This window comes from Mandrillus leucophaeus, unplaced genomic scaffold (genome assembly GCF_000951045.1).
Source record: "Mandrillus leucophaeus isolate KB7577 unplaced genomic scaffold, Mleu.le_1.0 Scaffold66, whole genome shotgun sequence".
Classification (NCBI taxonomy): domain Eukaryota; kingdom Metazoa; phylum Chordata; class Mammalia; order Primates; family Cercopithecidae; genus Mandrillus; species Mandrillus leucophaeus.
In genome coordinates this window covers 5,939,862-5,957,112 of record NW_012107141.1, presented here as the reverse complement: position 1 = coordinate 5,957,112, position 17,251 = coordinate 5,939,862, and the positions used below count along the sequence as shown (strand labels likewise).

Sequence of the window (17,251 nt, the reverse complement as noted above, 5' to 3'; positions counted from 1 at the left end):
GGTGTGCTGGTGTGCGCCTGTAATCCCAGCTACTCAGGAGGCTGAGGCAGAAGAATAGCTTGAACCTGGGAGGCAGAGGTTGCAGTGAGCCGAGATTGCGCCATTGCACTCCAGGATGGGCAACAAGAGTGAAATTCTGTCTCAAAAAAAAAAGAGTAATTCACGCAGAGCCAGCTGTGCAGGAGACTGGAGTTTTATTATTACTCAAATCAGTCTCCCCGAAAACTCAGGGATCAGAGTTTTTAAGGAGAATTTGGTGGGTAGGGGGCCAGTGAATCAGGAGTGCTGATTGGTTGGCTTGGGGATGAGCTCATAGGGAGTCGAAGCTGTCCTCTTCTGCTGAGTCAGTTCCTGTCGGGGATGCACAGAACTGGTTGGCAGGTCCAGGTGGGACCATCTGGTGGTGAGAAATGAAAAATCTGAAAAGACATCTCAAAAGGCCTATTTTAGGTTCACAATAGTGATGTTACCTTCAAGAATAATTAGGGAAGTTTCAAATCTTATGACCTCCAGAAAAATGGCTGGTAATATTTAGAAATCCAACCCCTCTCATCTGACTTTGTGGCTGGTGGCCTTTCATTTGTTTTACAAGAACAGTTTAGCTTTTTGGGAAGTCCTGTTACATAAACTATACACTAAATTCCTTCCCGAAGGTATCTTGGCCTATGCCTAGGAATGAATGAGCAAGGATAGCTGAGAGGTTAGAAGCACGATAGGGTCAGTTAGGTCTGACACCTTTCACTGTCATCATTTTCTGAGTTAAGATTTTTGCAAAGACAGTTTCATAACCAGTCTAGCCTGAAAAATGCATTTTATACCATTTTTTTTCTCTTTTTTCCCTAGTTTCAATATGTAACCTTGAAGCTTACTGCAGAAATCTTTTTTTCTTCTCCTTAGTCTTAAAATATAGCCTTGAAATGTACTTCCTTTGAAATATGTTCTTCCCTTTCTCACCATACACTCCATTATACCATGCACATTTATCTAACTGCATGCTTGTACCTAATTATGTGCTTACCCAGGGGCTAATCTCAAGATCAAGCATGGAGACCCAATTGCAAAAATCCAGAGATTACCTCGAGGTAGTTAGTCTACAATACCACCTGGCCATTGTTGAGATGACACCAGTGCCTGCATTCCAGGTGACTGAGACCCAAGATAGCCACCAAAATGAGACACACGGACCTTGTACTCAGCACAGCTCCTGCATGCCACCAATATCGAAAGTTTCCCTTTTTAAACCCTTGCCTTCTCCCCAGAAATTTGAAGTGGTTGCTTTGGATGTGAATCTAGCCATTTCCCCATTGCTAGTTTTGGTAAATTTCTTTCTACCATACCTTGCTGTTGTTTTGGGGCTCTCCAAGTGGCCACCAGACCTACACTCACTTACATAAGTATGATTACTATACTTAATCATACTGTATTGTACACTTGAAATTTGCTAAGATAATATATCTTAAGGCTTCTCACCATACACAAACAAAAAGGTAACTATATGAGGTGATGGATATGTTAATTAACTTTGTCAAAAGACAAATTGCAACAAATTTAAAGATTTTTTTTTCTAGATGGAGTCTTGTTCTGTCACCCAGGCTGGATGGGAGTGGAATGATCTTGGCTTACTGCAATCTCCACCTCCCGGTTTCAAGCAATTCTGCCTCAGCCTCTGGAGTAGCTGGGACTACAGGTGTCCACCACCGCGCTCGGCTAATTTTTGTATTCTTTTTTTTTTTGAGACGGAGTCTCGCTCTGTCGCCCAGGCTGGAGTGCAGTGGCCGGATCTCAGCTCACTGCAAGCTCCGCCTCCTGGGTTCACGCCATTCTCCGGCCTCAGCCTCCTGAGTAGCTGGGACTACGGGCGCCCGCCACCTCGCCCGGCTAGTTTTTTGTATTTCTTAATAGAGACGGGGTTTCACCGTGTTAGCCAGGATGGTCTCGATCTCCTGACCTCGTGATCCGCCCGTCTTGGCCTCCCAAAGTGCTGGGATTACAGGCTTGAGCCACCGCGCCCGGCCAATTTTTGTATTCTTAGTAGAGATGGGATTTCACCATGTTGGCCAGGCTGGTTTCGAACTCTTGACCTTGTGATCCGCCCACCTCAGCCTCCCAAAGTGCTGGAATTACAGGCATGAGCCACTGCGTCTAGCCTAAAGATCTTAATTAGCTTTTATTTATCACTTGTGTGAATTGGGCAACACTTCCTTCTATAAAATAGAATGAGTGTTCCACCAAGCTAAACAGAGGAGGTTGGTCTTATAGACAGACACGGGCTAAGGAAAGCAGAAAACAAAACACAGCTTGGTGGCTTCCTTTTTTCTTTAGGCAGGGTCTTGTTCTCACACCCCAGATGGACTGCAGTGGCGCAATCATGGCTCATTACAGCCTGGACCTCCAGGGCTCAATTGACTCCTGCCTCAGCCTTCAGAGTAGCTGGGACTACAGACGAATTTTTATTATTTTTTTGTAGAGACGGAGTTTTGCCATGTTGAACAGGCTGGAGATGGTTTCAAAGTTACTTTCCTTGTAAAGGTTAAAACAGAGGGGATTTCCTTATGCTGACTAAAGCTGGCCTGTTTGGGGACTTGGCTATTATCTCTGTCTCCTGATTTCCTAGATGGTGACATAAACACTTAATTTTTTTTTTTTTTTAATAGAGATGGGGTCTTGCTATGTTGCCCAGGCTGGTCTTGAAATCCTGAACTCAAGCGATCCCCCCATCTCAGCCTCCCAAAGTGCTGGGATTACAGGCATGAGCCATCGTGTCCAGCCAAACAACTTCATTTTAGTTTAATGATATGGAACTCTAACATGAGTAACTCCATTTGGGTATGGCCTGTTGGGGCCTAGTACAGGAGTTCAGTCCAAAATAATGGCTTCCTGTAAATTTTTTTTTTTTTTTAGACGGAGTTTTGCTCTTGTCGCCCAGGCTGGAGTACGATGGCACGATCTTAGTTCACTGCAATCTCTGCCTCCCAGGTTCAAGCAAGTCTCCTGCCTCAGCTTCCTGAGTACCTGAGATTACAGCTGCATGCCACCACACCCGGCTAATTTTTGTATTTTTAGTAGAGATGGTGTTTCACCACATTGGTCAGGCTGGTCTTGAACTCCGGACCTCAGGTGATCCACCTGCCTCAGCCTCCCGAAGTGCTGGGATTACACTGTCGCCAGGCTGGAGTGCAATGGCGCGATCTCGGCTCACAGCAACCTCCGCCTCCCAGGTTCAAGTGATTCTCCTGTCTCAGCCTCCCGAGAGTAGCTGGGACTACAGGCACATGCAACCACGCCTAGCTAATTTTTGTATTTTTAGTAAAGACGGGGTTTCACCATGTTGGCCAGGATGGTCTCGATCTCTTGACATTGTGATCTGCCTGCCTCGGCCTCCCAAAGTGCTGGGATTACGGGATTACAGGCGTGAGCCACCATGCCTGTCCACCCTCCTATAAATTTTATTGAATAACTGATTGTGGTAATCATTTCACTATGTATATGTACATCAAATCACATTATATACCTTAAATATATACAATTTTTATCAATTATGCCTCAAATAAGCTAGGGGAAAAAAACCAATGGTTATCAGCTCTGGCTAAGCATTAGAATAATCTAAGGAGCTTTTTAAAAAAGCAAGCTGGTTGCAGTTCATCACAACTATAATCCCAGCACTTTGGGAGGCCAAGGTAGATGGCTTGAGGCCAAGAGTTTAAGTCTATCCTGGGAAACAAAACAAGACCCTGTCTTTACTTAAAAATAAATTGGCAGCCGGGCACGGTAGCTCACTTGAGGCTGTAATCCCAGCACTTTGGGAGGCTGAGGCAGGTGGATCACCTGAGGTTCAGGAGTTTGAGACCAGCCATGGCCAACATGGTGAAACCCCATCTCTACTAAAAATAAAAAAATTAGCCAGGTGTGGTGGCGCACACCTGTAATCTCAGTTACTTGGGAGGCTGAGGCAGGAGAATCGCTTGAACCCGGGAGGCAGAGGTTGCAGTGATCTGAGATTGCACCATTGCACTCCAGCCTGGGCGACAAGCATGAAACTCCATCTCAAAATAATACATAAACTGGCAAAGTGCAATGGCTCACGCTTGTAATCCCAATGCTTTCAGAGACTGAGATGGGCGGACAGCTTGAACCCAAGAGTTCCAGACCAGCACAGACAACATGGCAAAACCCTATCTCTACCAAAAATAAAAAATTAGCTGGGATTAGTGGCATGCACCTGTAGTCTCAGCTACTCGGGAGGGTGAGGTGAGAGGATCCCTTGAGCCTCAAGAGGAAAAGGCTACAGTGAGCCATGATCATGCCATTGTACTCCAGCCTGAGCAACAGAGCAAGACCCTGTTTCAAATAATTACATTAAAATAAAGTACATTGATATAGGTCCTGCACTCCCACCCCACTCCAACTGGTTCGCATTTTTATATCGCTTTAATGCCCTCCAGATGGTTGAGAACCCTTGGTATAAGCATAAATAACCATCACCTCCAGAAATGTATGTTTCCCCCAAGGAAAACAGCCTTTCACATTTCTATACATTTTGGTTTAGCTCATAATCTCAACTTAGTTCCAACCAGTTTTATAATATTACCTGGACTTTTGTGTAGACAAAATGATCATTAATAGTAATAATAGCTGCTGTCAGGTAACAACTAATTGGGGCCAGTGTTGCAGAGGTGGTAAAGGAACTTACCAAGACAGGTAAACAAAGGCAGATAGTATAAAAATACATTCCAAGGATGCAACAGGCATGTCACTAAGAGAGGAGCTGACTGCAAGGAGACAAATGCTTGCTAGGGATTTTACAGAATGGTGCTTATGCTGGAGAGGGCTACATGCAGTATTTGATAATGCCAGGGTTGCACTGAGCTAACTTGCATTTTTCTCTATCAGCCAAGGTTCTGGTGATAAGTTGGGCATAGGAAGATCGTGAGTTACTTGCACAGGAGGACTATATGTCCTGGATGATGAAGAAAAGCAGACTTAGAGCTTACCTACTTTTTCTTTTCATTCTCCCCTACTGTCAGCCTGACTCCTTTTCCCTTATTAGGACTCCACAGCTACCAGTGTTTATTTTTTTCCAGGTGCAATGCAAAGGTCTTAAAACTATGACACAGGCTCGGCATGGTGGCTTACGCCTGTAATCCCAGCACTGTCAGAGGCTGAGGTGGGCGGATCACCTGAGGTCAGGAGTTTGAGACCAACCTGGCCAACACGGGGAAACCCTGTCTCTACTAAAAATACAAAAATTATCTGGACGTGGTGGCACGCACCTGGAGTCCCAGCTACTCAGGAGGCTAAGGCAGGAGAATCACTTGAACCCGGGAGGTGGAGGTTGCAGTGAGCCGAGATCACGCCATTGCACTCCAGCCTGGTGACACGGCAAGACTCCATCTCAAAAAACAAAAAAAAAACTATGATACAATTTAAACTTCATAACAACCCTATGGATCTATGGATACTAGTACTAATGCATTTTGTGGTTGCAGAAACAAGTTTAGGGATGTTAAATTTGTCTGAGCCTTCGTATCTGGAAGGTGCTGAAGAAAAGTTTCAATCCAGATGTTTGGCTTCAAGTTCCTATACAAAACTCCTTATTTTACTGTTGTCTCTCATTAAATAAAGTAGAAAATTGCTAACAGCTTTAAAACAGCAAATTCTTGGGGCCAGGCACAGTGGCTCACACCTGTAATCCTAGCACTCTTGGAAGCCGAGGCAAGTGGATTACCTGAAGTCAGGAGTTTGAGCCCAGCCTGGCCAACATGGTGAAACCCCGTCTCTACTAAAAATACAAAAAATTAGTAGGGCGTGGTGGCGGGCGCCTATTATTCCAGCTACTCAGGAGGCTGAGGGAGGAGAATTGCTTGAACCCAGGAGGCAGAAGTTGCAGTGAGCTGAGATCGTGCCATTGCACTCCAGCCTGGGTGACAAGAGCAAAACTCCCTCTAAAAAAAAAAAAATTAGGCCAGACATGGTGGCTCACGCCTGTAATCCCAGCACTTTAGGAGGCTGAGGCATGCAGATCACTTGAGGTCAGGAGTTCGAGACCAGCCTGGCCAACATGGTGAAACCTCGTCTCTACTAAAAATACAAAAATTAGTGGGGGTGGTGGCATGCGCCTGTTGTCCCAACTACTTGGGAGGCTGAGGTGGGAGAATCACTTGAACCCACAAGGTGGAGGTTGCAGTGAGCCAAGATCACGCCACTGCTCTCCAACCTGGGCGACTCTGTATACAAAATAAAAATCTGTAATCTCAGCACTTTGGGAGGCCGAGGTAGACAGATCATGAGGTCAGAAGATCTAGACCAGCCTGGCCAATATGGTGAAACCCTGTCTCTACTAAGATACAAAAAATTAGCCGGGCAAGGTGGTGCGCGCCTCTAGTCCCAGTTACTCAGGAGGCTGAGGCAGGGGAATCGCTTGAACCTGGGAGGCAAAGACTGCAGTGAGCCAAGATCATGCCACTGCACTCCAGCCTGGCAACACAGCGAAACTCTCTCAAAAACAAATTAAAATTAAAATTAAAAAATTGGGTCGGGCATGGTGGCTCACGCCTGTAATCCCAGCGCTTTGGGAGGCCAAAGCGGGTGCATCACCTGAGGTCAGGAGTTTGAGACCAGCCTGACCAATATGGCAAAACCCTGTCTATACTAAAAATAAAAAAATTAGCCAGGCTTGGTGGTGGACACCTGTTATCTCAACTACTCAGGAGGCTGAGGCAGGAGAGTCGCCTGAACCTGGAGGGCAGAAGCTGCAGTAAGTCGAGATTGCACCACTGCACTCCGCGGCCCAGGCAACTGGGTGACTGAGCGAGACACCGTCTCAAAAAAAAAAAAAATTAAAAAGCCAGGCATGGTGGCACACACCACTGTAGTCCTAGCTACACGGTAAGCTGAGGCAAGAGGATGGCTTTAGCCCAGGAGTTTGAGGCTGCAGTGAGCTATGAACATGCCACGTTACCCCAACCTGGATGAGAGAGCAAGACACTTAAAAATAAAATTCGAAATAATCATTTTAAAAGGGAATCAAATGCAATTCTACGTGTAAAGTGCTTGGTGACTGACACATGGAGTTCAGTAAGTATTAGATATTTTTAGTGGGAACTGAGCTGCTGCGGATATAAAAATAAATACCACTCGCATTCCTTAGTTTAGAGGGGAGACGGATGTCAACAAGATGCCAAGTGCCAGGAAGCGGCTGGGCAGGAGCGGTCACGCCTGCACTGCGTCTGCATTGCGCCTTGATGAAAGAATAAAAGACTTCCATCATGTGATGCAGTAATCATTCCAGCCAGTGCAAAGGAAAACAGGGAGGTGATGCTCCAAGTGGCGGGTTCCACAGGTAGAAGAGACGGAAGAGGGGGCAGTGTTATAAAGTAAGGGTAAATTAATTAAAGCAGGTTGACGATAGTAGTGATACAAAACTGGTAAGGTTCCTGTATTCCATCTCAACAATTTTAGGCTTTTTCCTTGTAGGCAGTGGAATATCTCGTGTTTTTTCCCAGCTAATAAGCGAGAAAATATGAGACATCTATTTGGGCTGTAAGAAATTACAAAAGCATAAAAGACCCACTGCCCTATTTAATGTTCAATACTATACCCAAAGTAAGCCACGATAATCAGGGCGAAACTTGGGGAAGGGCCCGGAAAACAGCACACCTTTCTTTTTTTACTTTTTTTGAGACCGTCTGACTCTGTCGCCCAGGGTGGGGTGCAGTGGCGCGATATCGGCTCACTGCAACCTCTGCCGCCGGGTTCAAGCGATTCGCCTGCCTCAGTCTCCCGATTAGCTAGGATTACAGGCGCCTGCCACCGCGCCCGGCTACTCTTTTTGTATTTTTATTACAGACAGGGTTTCACCATCTTAGACAAGCTGGTCTTGAACTCCTGACCTCGTGATCCACCCGCCTCGGCCTCCCAAAGTGTTGGCATTACAGGCGTGAGCGCGCTCGGCCCGGAAGCACACCTTTCTAGAAGACAAACAACATGGAACGCTCGACCAAGAATAGCCACAAGATGGAGGACAAGAGGGTAAAGAAAAGGCTCGGGGAAAGCGCATGGGTGGAACCCGACGGAAGTGGGGAAGTCATTCTAATTCAGGCCCTACCCCACTATTGGCTGGACATTCACCCTTTTTCCTTTTCCATTGGCCACGGGTCCGTTCTCTGGGTCAAAACAGCCAATCACCTAGCGCCCTGGGTAGGCCCGCCCTTTCTCCCGGTGACGAGGAGCCAGAAGAACTGAAGGGCCCGAGGCGCTTGCGCAAGCGCGCGCTCGGCCGGTTGAAAGCGGATCCGGGCTGTAGGCGGTGTCGCGGTGCATGAATATTGATTACGCGTCGCAGTGCCCAGCGCCCAGCGCCCGCCCCTCTCGGCCGCCCGACGCTCGCTGCTCGCGCTCGAGCTCGCGATGGGGAAGAAGTCCCGAGCGGTACCCGGCCGCAGGCCCATCCTGCAGCTCTCTCCGCCGGGTCCTCGGGGCAGCACGCCGGGCCGGGACCCGGAGCCGGAACCCGACACCGAGCCGGACTCAACGGCTGCGGTCCCTAGCCAGCCCGCCCCGGCGGCGGCGACGACCACCACCACCGCAGTGACTGCCGCCGCGGCCTCGGACGACTCGCCTTCAGAAGGCAAGGGTGCGCGGGGGGACCCGAACTCGAGCTCAGGGCTTGCGGCCTAGGCTCCTCAGGGCGCCTGGCCAGACCCAGCGAGGGAGGCGGGCGAGGTCGGCTTCTGAGGCCTGCCTGCTGCGGGACTGCAGGCGGGGCGGTCCTGGGCTCCGGGCCGCAGAAGGGCCAGGCCGTGTTCTGCGCCCTCGGCCCGGGCCAAGCCCGAGGCGCCATCTCTGGTGCGGGGCTTGCCCCAGGATCGTTTGAAATACAACCGAGGTTCGGGCACCCTGAGTCTCCCAAACGCCCCAGGTCGGTTTTGGGTAATGCAGAGAGTGGATGTGAGGATGAGTTTCCGCGTGCGCGGCCTGTGACTGTGGACCAGGCCTTTCCACACGTCATCTGCCTCCTTTCGGTTTTGTCAAAACGGGGATAGAGACGTTTAGAAAAAGCTTTTTAATATTCCAGCCAGTAAGCATGCCTACACTAGCAAAACTCCTGGAGAAATGGAGCTGGTGGGTTTCTAAGTATTTGTGTGGTTCTCACCCGAGTGGTGCTTGGATTTAAAGTGACTGCGGGGCTAGGCGCGGGAGGAGCCGCTACCGTTTCGGATGTTCAGAGATCACGCTGGGTCGTTAATTGGAAAAAATCCGCCAATAGCAGTGTTTGGCGTGTCTTGTAAAGGTCCTATCATAGCCTGGAAAATACTTACTGTTTTTGTATGTATTTGTAGGTATTGCAGGTGTAACTTTTTAAGAGTTTTGTTTTGTGTTTTCGAGACAAGGTTTCAATCTGTCGCCCAGGCTGGAGTGCAGTGGCGCGATCTTGGGCTCACTGCAACCTCCACCTCTCGGGTTCAAGCGGTCTTCCCACCTTAGCTTCCTGGGTAGCTGGGACTACAGGATCCTGCCGCCATGCCCGACTAATTTTTGTATTTTAAGTAAAGACGGAGTTTCCTCATGTTGCCTGGGCTGGTCTCGAACTCCAGGGCTCAAGCGATCAGTATAGGCGAGAGCCACCTCGCCTGGCCATGAAGCTGTATTAATAATGTTGATTTACCGTGATCAGAACCTTCCCTTGATGTTGAAGTTTGTAGGCAGATGAAAGACTCCAGGGCAAGGTGGCTCATGCCTGTAATCCCAGCACTTTGGGAGGCCGAGGTAGGCAGATCACTTGAGGTCAGGAGTTTGACCAGCATGGGCGACAAGAGCGAAACTCCATCTCATAAAACAAAAAAAATGATTCCAGCTCTGTGTGTTTATCATCTCCCAATTATTGGGGTCAGCAAAATGTCCTTTTTTTTTTTGAGATGAAGTCTCCCTCTGTGGCCCAGGCTGCAGTAACCTCTCCCTCCTGGGTTGAAGCGATCCTCCTGCCTCAGCCTCTGGAGTAGCTGGGATTACAGGCGAGTGCCACCACGCCCAGCTACTTTTTATTTATTTATTTATTTATTTTGTATTTTTAGTAGAGATGGGGTTTCACCATGGTGGCCAGACTGGTCTTGAGCCCCTGACCTCAAGTGACACCCCCTGCACCCGTCTTGGCCTCCCAAAGTGCTGGGATTACAGGTGGGAGCGCAGCCGAAATGCACTTTTTTTAAATTGATGGAACTTAGAGCTGAAAGGTTAAATGAACGATTGATTTGTCACCTCTAGTGTTTTCTCTGGAATCTGACTACAGTTTTCTTTCTTTTTTTTCTTTTTTTCTAATCCAGATGTGATTTGTCACTTCTAGTGTTTTCTCTGGTCTGGAATCTGACTATAGTTTTCTTTTTTTTTTTTTCTAATCCAGATGAACAGGAAGCGGTGCAGGAGGTTCCTAGAGTTGTTCAGAATCCTCCAAAACCAGTCATGACCACTAGACCCACAGCTGTTAAAGCAACAGGTATGATTTTGTTTTGTTTTTTACATTTTTTCTTGCACGTCCTTCATTAAAGTCAAGTTGGGTTTGTACATAGAATGTTTTGTTGAATGCTTTACAGTTGCTAACGTTATTTCTCCCAAAAATATGATTTAAGATTTTTTTGTTTGTGAGAGAATGTTGATGTGTATACACTTTGACCAGTGGAAAATTTGTTGTTTTTCTTTACCCAAAACCTTTTTTTACTATTTTTTTCCCTGATGCTGTTTTATAACTAGTTTTCTGGTCCTCCCACTAGCTTGGTGTTCATTAGGCATGCCAACTCCTATTTCTTTTCTAACACTCTGGCTTGATTGGTTACCTAACAAACATTGGTGGACCTGGAAATGGAGCTTATTAAATATTTTGAAGTACAAACGAATGTGGTAGTTGCAACAGTGGTTTTGTATACAAACCTGGGTTCAATTCATCACTCTGGCATTCACACTTAGACTTTGGGACAATTACTAATTGGATTGAACCTCATTAATCTGTAAAATGGATCTTTTATCTCTGAGATAGTTACAGATGTGACATAGTAAGTGCCAAGAATGTTAATTTTCTCCACTCTGTATCTTGGAAGAGTAAAATGTGTTTTAATATTAAATACTCTATAATTGGTAGTAATTTCTTTTCAGTTCAGAATACTTTTTATACTATTTGATGCTTAAAATGATAGATGCTTATTCCTCTCTCCTACCATTTGCCACCTAAAAAAAGGCAAACAAACAAAACACCCCAGTGTGGGTTAGTTAGAAAGCTAAAATTTGAATGTGAGAGAAATTTCAGAACTACATTATACCATTTTGTATTTGCAAACTGCATGTTACTTCATTTGAGACTTAACACATTTAAAATATGTAGAATTTAGCCAGGAGCTGTGGCTCACGCCTGTAATCACAGCACTTTGGTAGTCTGAGACAGGCGGATCATTTGAATTAAGGAGTTCGAGACCAGCCTGGCCGACATGGTGAAACCCTATCTCTACTAAAAACATAAAAATTATCTGGGCATGGTGGCGCACACCTATAATCACAACTACTCAGGAGGCGGAGGTTGCAGTGAACTGAGGTTTTGCCACTGCACTCCAGCCTGGGCGACAGAGTGAGAACCTGTCTCAAATAAATACATAAAATATAAATTTAAATGTTTCTAGGAGAAACTTCCTTGATTACTCCTGTGGTTTGAATGTCCTCTCATGATGTCAACACCTTCCATTAGGCCCCTACCTCCCAACACTGTTGCACTGGGGATTTAATTTCCAAAACATCCTTTTTAGGGGCACATTCAAGCGATAAGAGGTATATACCTAAGAAATAATTTACTGCCTGATATAGGTAGTTGATACACAAATTGTGTGGCATCATCTCTTAAAGGTAAGTAAGAATGTTGAGGTTTGAGGGGTCAATACCTCTCTCAAAAAAAGACGGCTAAAAATTATGGCTCTGGGCCGGGTGCAGTGGCTCACACCTATAATCCCAGCACTTTGGTAGGCCGAGGCGGGTGGATCACGAGGTCAGGAGATCGAGACCATCCTGGCTAACATGTTGAAACTCAGTGTCTACTAAAAATACAAAAAAATAGCTGGGCATGGTGGCAGGTGCCTGTAGTCCCAGCTACTCGGGAGGCTGAGGCAGGAGAATGGTGTGAACCTGGGAGGTGGAGCTTGCAGTGAGTTGAGATCACACCACTGCACTCCAGCCTGGGCGACAGAGCAAGACTTCATCTCAAAAAGAAAAAAAAAAAACTATGGCTCTGAAGAATGACCATGCTTTCTCAGGCTTTAAGTAGCAACAAGTCTTTTTTTTTTTTTGAGTTTGAGTTTAAGTGCAGTGGCGGGATCTTGGCTCACTGCAACCTCTGCCTCCCGGGTTGATTTATCCTACGTCACCCTCCTGAGTAGCTGGGATTACTGGCTAATTTTTGTATTTTCAGTAGAGACGGGGTTTCGCCATGTTGGCCAGGCCCTCCTGAGTAGCTGGGATTACTGGCTAATTTTTGTATTTTTAGTAGACAGGGTTTTGCCATGTTGGCCAGGCTGGTCTTGAACTCCTGACCTCAAGTGATCCACCTGCCTTGGACTCCCAAAGTGCGGTGATCACAGGTCTGAGCCACCATGCCTAGCCTGCAACACATCTTAATCTTAATAGTAGTCAAGGACTTGTTCTTACAACTCCAGAATTTAAGTGATTTTTTTCCTCCTTGGCCTTCCAAAGTGCTGGGATTACAGGCATGAGCCCTTGTGCCCAGCCCAGGAGCTTAGTTTTTAACACCCCCCAAAATGGAGTTTTTAAAGAAATGAAATTCTTGCCAGGCATGGTGGCTCACGCCTGTAATCCCAGTGCTTTGGGAGGCTGAGTTAGGAGGATCACTTGAAGCCTAGAGTTCAAGACCAGCCTAGGCAGCAGAGAGACCCTCATCTCTTTTTTTTTCTTTTTTTTTTTTTTTGAGTCAGTGTCTCTGTTGCCTAGGCTGGAGTGCCTAGGCTGCGTGATCTCAGCTCACTGCAGCCTCTGTCTCCTGGGTTCCGGCAATTGTCCTTCTTCATCCTTCCAAGTAGCTGGGATTACAGGCCCACACCACTATGCCCAGCTAATTTTCGTATTTTCAGTAGAGACAGCGTTCGCCATGTTGGCCAGGTTGGTCTGGAACTCCAGATGTCAAGTAATCTACCTGCCTCAGCCTCCCAAAGTGCTGGGATTATAGGCATGAGCCATCGCGCCTGGCCGAGACCCTCATCTCTACAAAAAAAATTAAAAATGAGCTGGACGTGCTGATCACCTGTGGTCCTAGCTATTTGGGAGACTGAAGCAGGAGGATCGCTTGAGCCCAGGAGTTCAAGGCGGCAGTGAGCTATATGATCATGCCACTACAATCCAGCCTAGGTGACAGAATGAGACCCTGTGTCAAAAAAATATATATAAAAAATAGGCGGGGCACGGCGGCTCAGGCCTGTAATCCCAGCACTTTGGGAGGCTAAGGCAGGCAGATCACAAGGCCAAGAGATCGAGACCATCCTGGCCAACGTGGTGAAACCCCGTCTCTACTAAAAATACAAAAAGTAGCTGGGTGTGGTGACGCGCACCTGTAGCTCCAGCTACTCAGGAGACTGAGGTGGGAGAATCACTTGAACCCGGGAGGTGGAGGTTGCAGTGAGCCAAGATCGTGCCACTGCACTCCAGCCTGGTGACAGAGCGAAACTCCATCTCAAAGAAAAAACACCAAGGCCGGGCGCAGTGGTTCACGCATGTAATCCCACACTTTGGGCGGCCAAGGTGGGCGGATGACAAGGTCAGGAGTTCAAGACCAGCCTGGCCAACATGGTGAAACCCCATCTCTACTAAAAATACAAAAATTAGCTGGGTATGGTGGCACGCACCTGTAGTCCCAGCTACTTGCGAGGCTGAGGTGGGAGAATCGCTTGGACCCGGGAGGCGGAGGTTGCAGTGAGCTAGACCACGCTATTGCACCCCAGCCTGGGTGACAGAGTAAGATTCCATCTCAAAAAAGAAAAAAACGGCTAGGCGCTGTGACTCACGCCTGTAATCCCTGCACTTTGGGAGGCTGATGCTGGTGGATCACCTGAGGTCTGGAGTTCAAGACCAGCCTGACCAACATGGAGAAACCCTGTCTCTACTAAAAATATAAAACTAGCTGGGAATGGTGGCACATGCCTGTAATCCCAGCTACTCAGGACGCTGAGGCAGGAAAATCACTTGAACCCAGGAGGCAGAGGTTGCAGTGAGCCAAGATTGCGCCATTGCACTCCAGCCTGGGCAACAAGTGAAACTTTGTCTCAAAAAAAAAAAAAAATTAAATTCTTGGAGTTCTTTAGTACCTGCTCATAGGTCAGAGGCACCTGACCAGCTTTGTTGTTTTTAATAAATTTTTTTTTCTTTATATAGACATCGTCTCACTCTGTTGCCCAGGCTGGTCTCAAGGAGGCTCAAGTGATCCTCCTTACTTGGCCTCCCAAAATGCTAGCATTATAGATGTCAGCCATCACGACCATCCTGTTGTTTTTGTTTCTAAGATTTTTCTCTCTCTCTTTTTTTTTTTTTGTTTAACTTTGAGATGGAGTCTTGCTCTGTTGCCCAGGCTGGAGTGCAGTGGCATGATCTTGGCTCACTGCAACCTCCGTCGCCTAAGTTAGAGCGATTCTCCTGCTTCAGCCTCGCTAGTAACTGGGATTACTGGCGCATGCCACCATGCCCAGCTAATTTTTGTTTGTATTTTTAGTAGAGACAGGGTTTCAGCATCTTGGCCAGGCTGGTCTTGACCTCCTGACCTCGTGATCCGCTCGTCTCAGCCTCCCAAAGTACTGGGATTAGAGCGGTGAGCGACTGCGCCCCGCCTCTAAGATTTTTCTAAGATAAAGCAATTTTACCTGATAATGTGAACGTTTATTTTCAGTGTTATTCTAACTTCATGCCTGTTAGCAGTATATACTCTGTATTTTCTGAGGTTTAATTAAATTTTGTGTGTATTTTTGACTTGCTTTTATTCCTTTAGCATTACTTTTAATCCCTTTAGTAATATTTCATGTGATTCTATAATAGTCTGATTTATCACAAAATGGTAATAAATCAGGTATGTCCTATAATTTGCTTTGCCAGTCCACTATTTGCGAGCATTTGAGTGTTTACAGATTTTAGTTGTTTAAAGCAAGCCACCAGAAGCTTTGAGCAAAGTTTTTTTGGAGTTATGTCTTGGTATTTTAGCCTCAAAGATGAGACTGTATAAAAAAACTTGAGTTTTGTAGCTCTTGGAACCTGTTACCAAATGTCACTTAAGATATGTGGGATCTAGGCGGCCACTGTGGCTGCCGCCTGTAATCCCAACACTATGGGAGGCTGAGGGAGGTGGCTCACCTGAGGTCAAGAGTTCGAGACCAGCCTGGCAACATGGTGAAACCCTGTCTCTACTGAAAATACAAAAGGCTGGGCGTGATGGCTCACGCCTGTAATCCCAGCACTTTGGGAGCCTGAAGCAAGTGAATCACCTGAGGTCAGGAGTTCTAGGCCAGCCTGGCCAACATGGTGAAATCCCGTCTCTATTAAAAATACAAAAAAATTAGCTGGGGTTGGTGGTGCACGCCTGTAATTCCAACTGCTCGGGATCCTGAGGCAGGAAAATGGCTTGAACCTGGGAGGCAGAGGTTGCAGTGAGCCGAGGTCGCACTGCTGCGCTCCAGCCTGGGCAACAGTGAGACTCCATCTCCAAAAAAAAACCAAAAACCAAAAAAATACAAAAATTACATTGGCACACACCTGTAATCTCAGCTACTTGGTAGGCTGAGGCAGGAGAATTGCTTGAACCCAGGAAACAGAGGCTGCAGTGAGTCGAGATTGTGCGACTGCATTTCATCCTGGGCGACAGAGCAAGACTGTCTCAAAAAAAAAAAAAAGTTTGATCAACTTATGATGTCTCTCTGAATTTCTTACAAACACTAGGCTTAATAATTTTCATTTTCTTGGCTAATTTATTATGTTTTTAGGAGTGTAGAAGAAGTTTTATGTCCATAGGTGAAAAGCTGTTAGGTGAAGAAAGGGAATAGGCAGAACCTATTTTGCCTGTGGACCTGGGGAACTACCTCTTGTTGGGGAATTTTGTGATGAAAATACCATGCAGCTTGCCTGATTGAAACTTTTTACCAAAAGTGATTATATCTATGATTGTCATTAGAAGTGTTTTTATTTTTAATTAATTTATTTTGAGATAGAGTTTTGTTCTTGTTCCCCAGGTTGGAGTGCAATGGCACAGCCTCGGCTCACTGTAACCTCCGCCTCCTGCGTTCAAGTGATTCTCCTGCCTCAGCCTCCCGAGCAGCTGGAATTACAGGCATGCACCACCAACCCCAGCTAATTTTTTTGAATTTTTGGTAGAGACAGTTACCGTGTTGGCCAAGCTGCTCTGGCACTCCTGACCTCAGGTCATCCGCCCGCCTTGGCGTTCCAGAGTGCTAGGATTACAGGCATGAGCCACTGTGCCCAGCCAGTATTTTTATTTAAAAATATAATTTCCCACCCTCCTTTCCAGAATCCATCAGTACTGAATACTAAAGTGCAGCATTTTTTCATACAGAAGTTTCTCCTTTGGTAGTTCTGCTCTTACAAAGCTGAATACCTTTTGTTCAGAACATCAAGAAAATTGGGCCGGGCGTGGTGGCTCACGCCTGTAATTTCAGCACTTTCGGAGGCCAAGGCAGGCCGATCACTTGAAGTTAGGAGTGTGAGAGCAGCTTGGCCAACATGGTGAAAACCCATCTCTAAAAAATACAAAAAAATTTGCCAGGTGTGGTGGCGCACGCCTGTAATCCCAGCTACTCAGGAGGCCGAGGCTGGAGAATTGCTTGAATCTGGGAGGCGGAGGTTGCAGTGAGTCAAGATTGCACCATTGCACTCCAGCCCTGGGAAAGAAGAGCGAAACTCCATATCAAAAAAAAAAAAAAGCCAGGTGCAGGGCTCATGCCTGTAATCCCAACACCGTGGGAGGCCGAGGAGGGCAGATCACTTGAGGTCAGGAGTTTGAGACCAGCCTGGCCAACATAGTGAAACCCCATGTCTACTAAAAGTGCAAGAATTAGCCAGCTGTGGTGGCATGTGCCTGTTAATTCTAGCTACTCGGGAGGCTGAGGCAAGAGAATTGCCTGAACCTGGGAGGCGGAGGTTGCACTGAGCTGAGATTGTGCCACTGTACTCCATCCTGGGTGACAGTATGAGACTCCATCTCAAAAAAAAAAAAAAA

At 46.7% G+C, this 17,251-nt stretch overlaps 1 protein-coding gene across 2 annotated transcripts in view; it reads left to right on the top strand.

Moving 5' to 3' along the window:
- Positions 1–8,231: 8,231 nt before the first annotated feature.
- FNBP4 (formin binding protein 4) overlaps positions 8,232–17,251 on the top strand; it is a 51,692-nt gene continuing 42,672 nt past the window's right edge. The window contains exons 1-2 of one of the 2 annotated variants that reach the window (XM_012001455.1): positions 8,232–8,632; positions 10,397–10,489. In XM_012001455.1, the coding sequence (XP_011856845.1) occupies positions 8,407–8,632; positions 10,397–10,489 (319 nt within the window). In that variant the 5' untranslated portion in view covers positions 8,232–8,406. The remainder of the gene's footprint in view (positions 8,633–10,396; positions 10,490–17,251) is intronic. The other variant, XM_012001456.1, reaches the window with a different exon arrangement.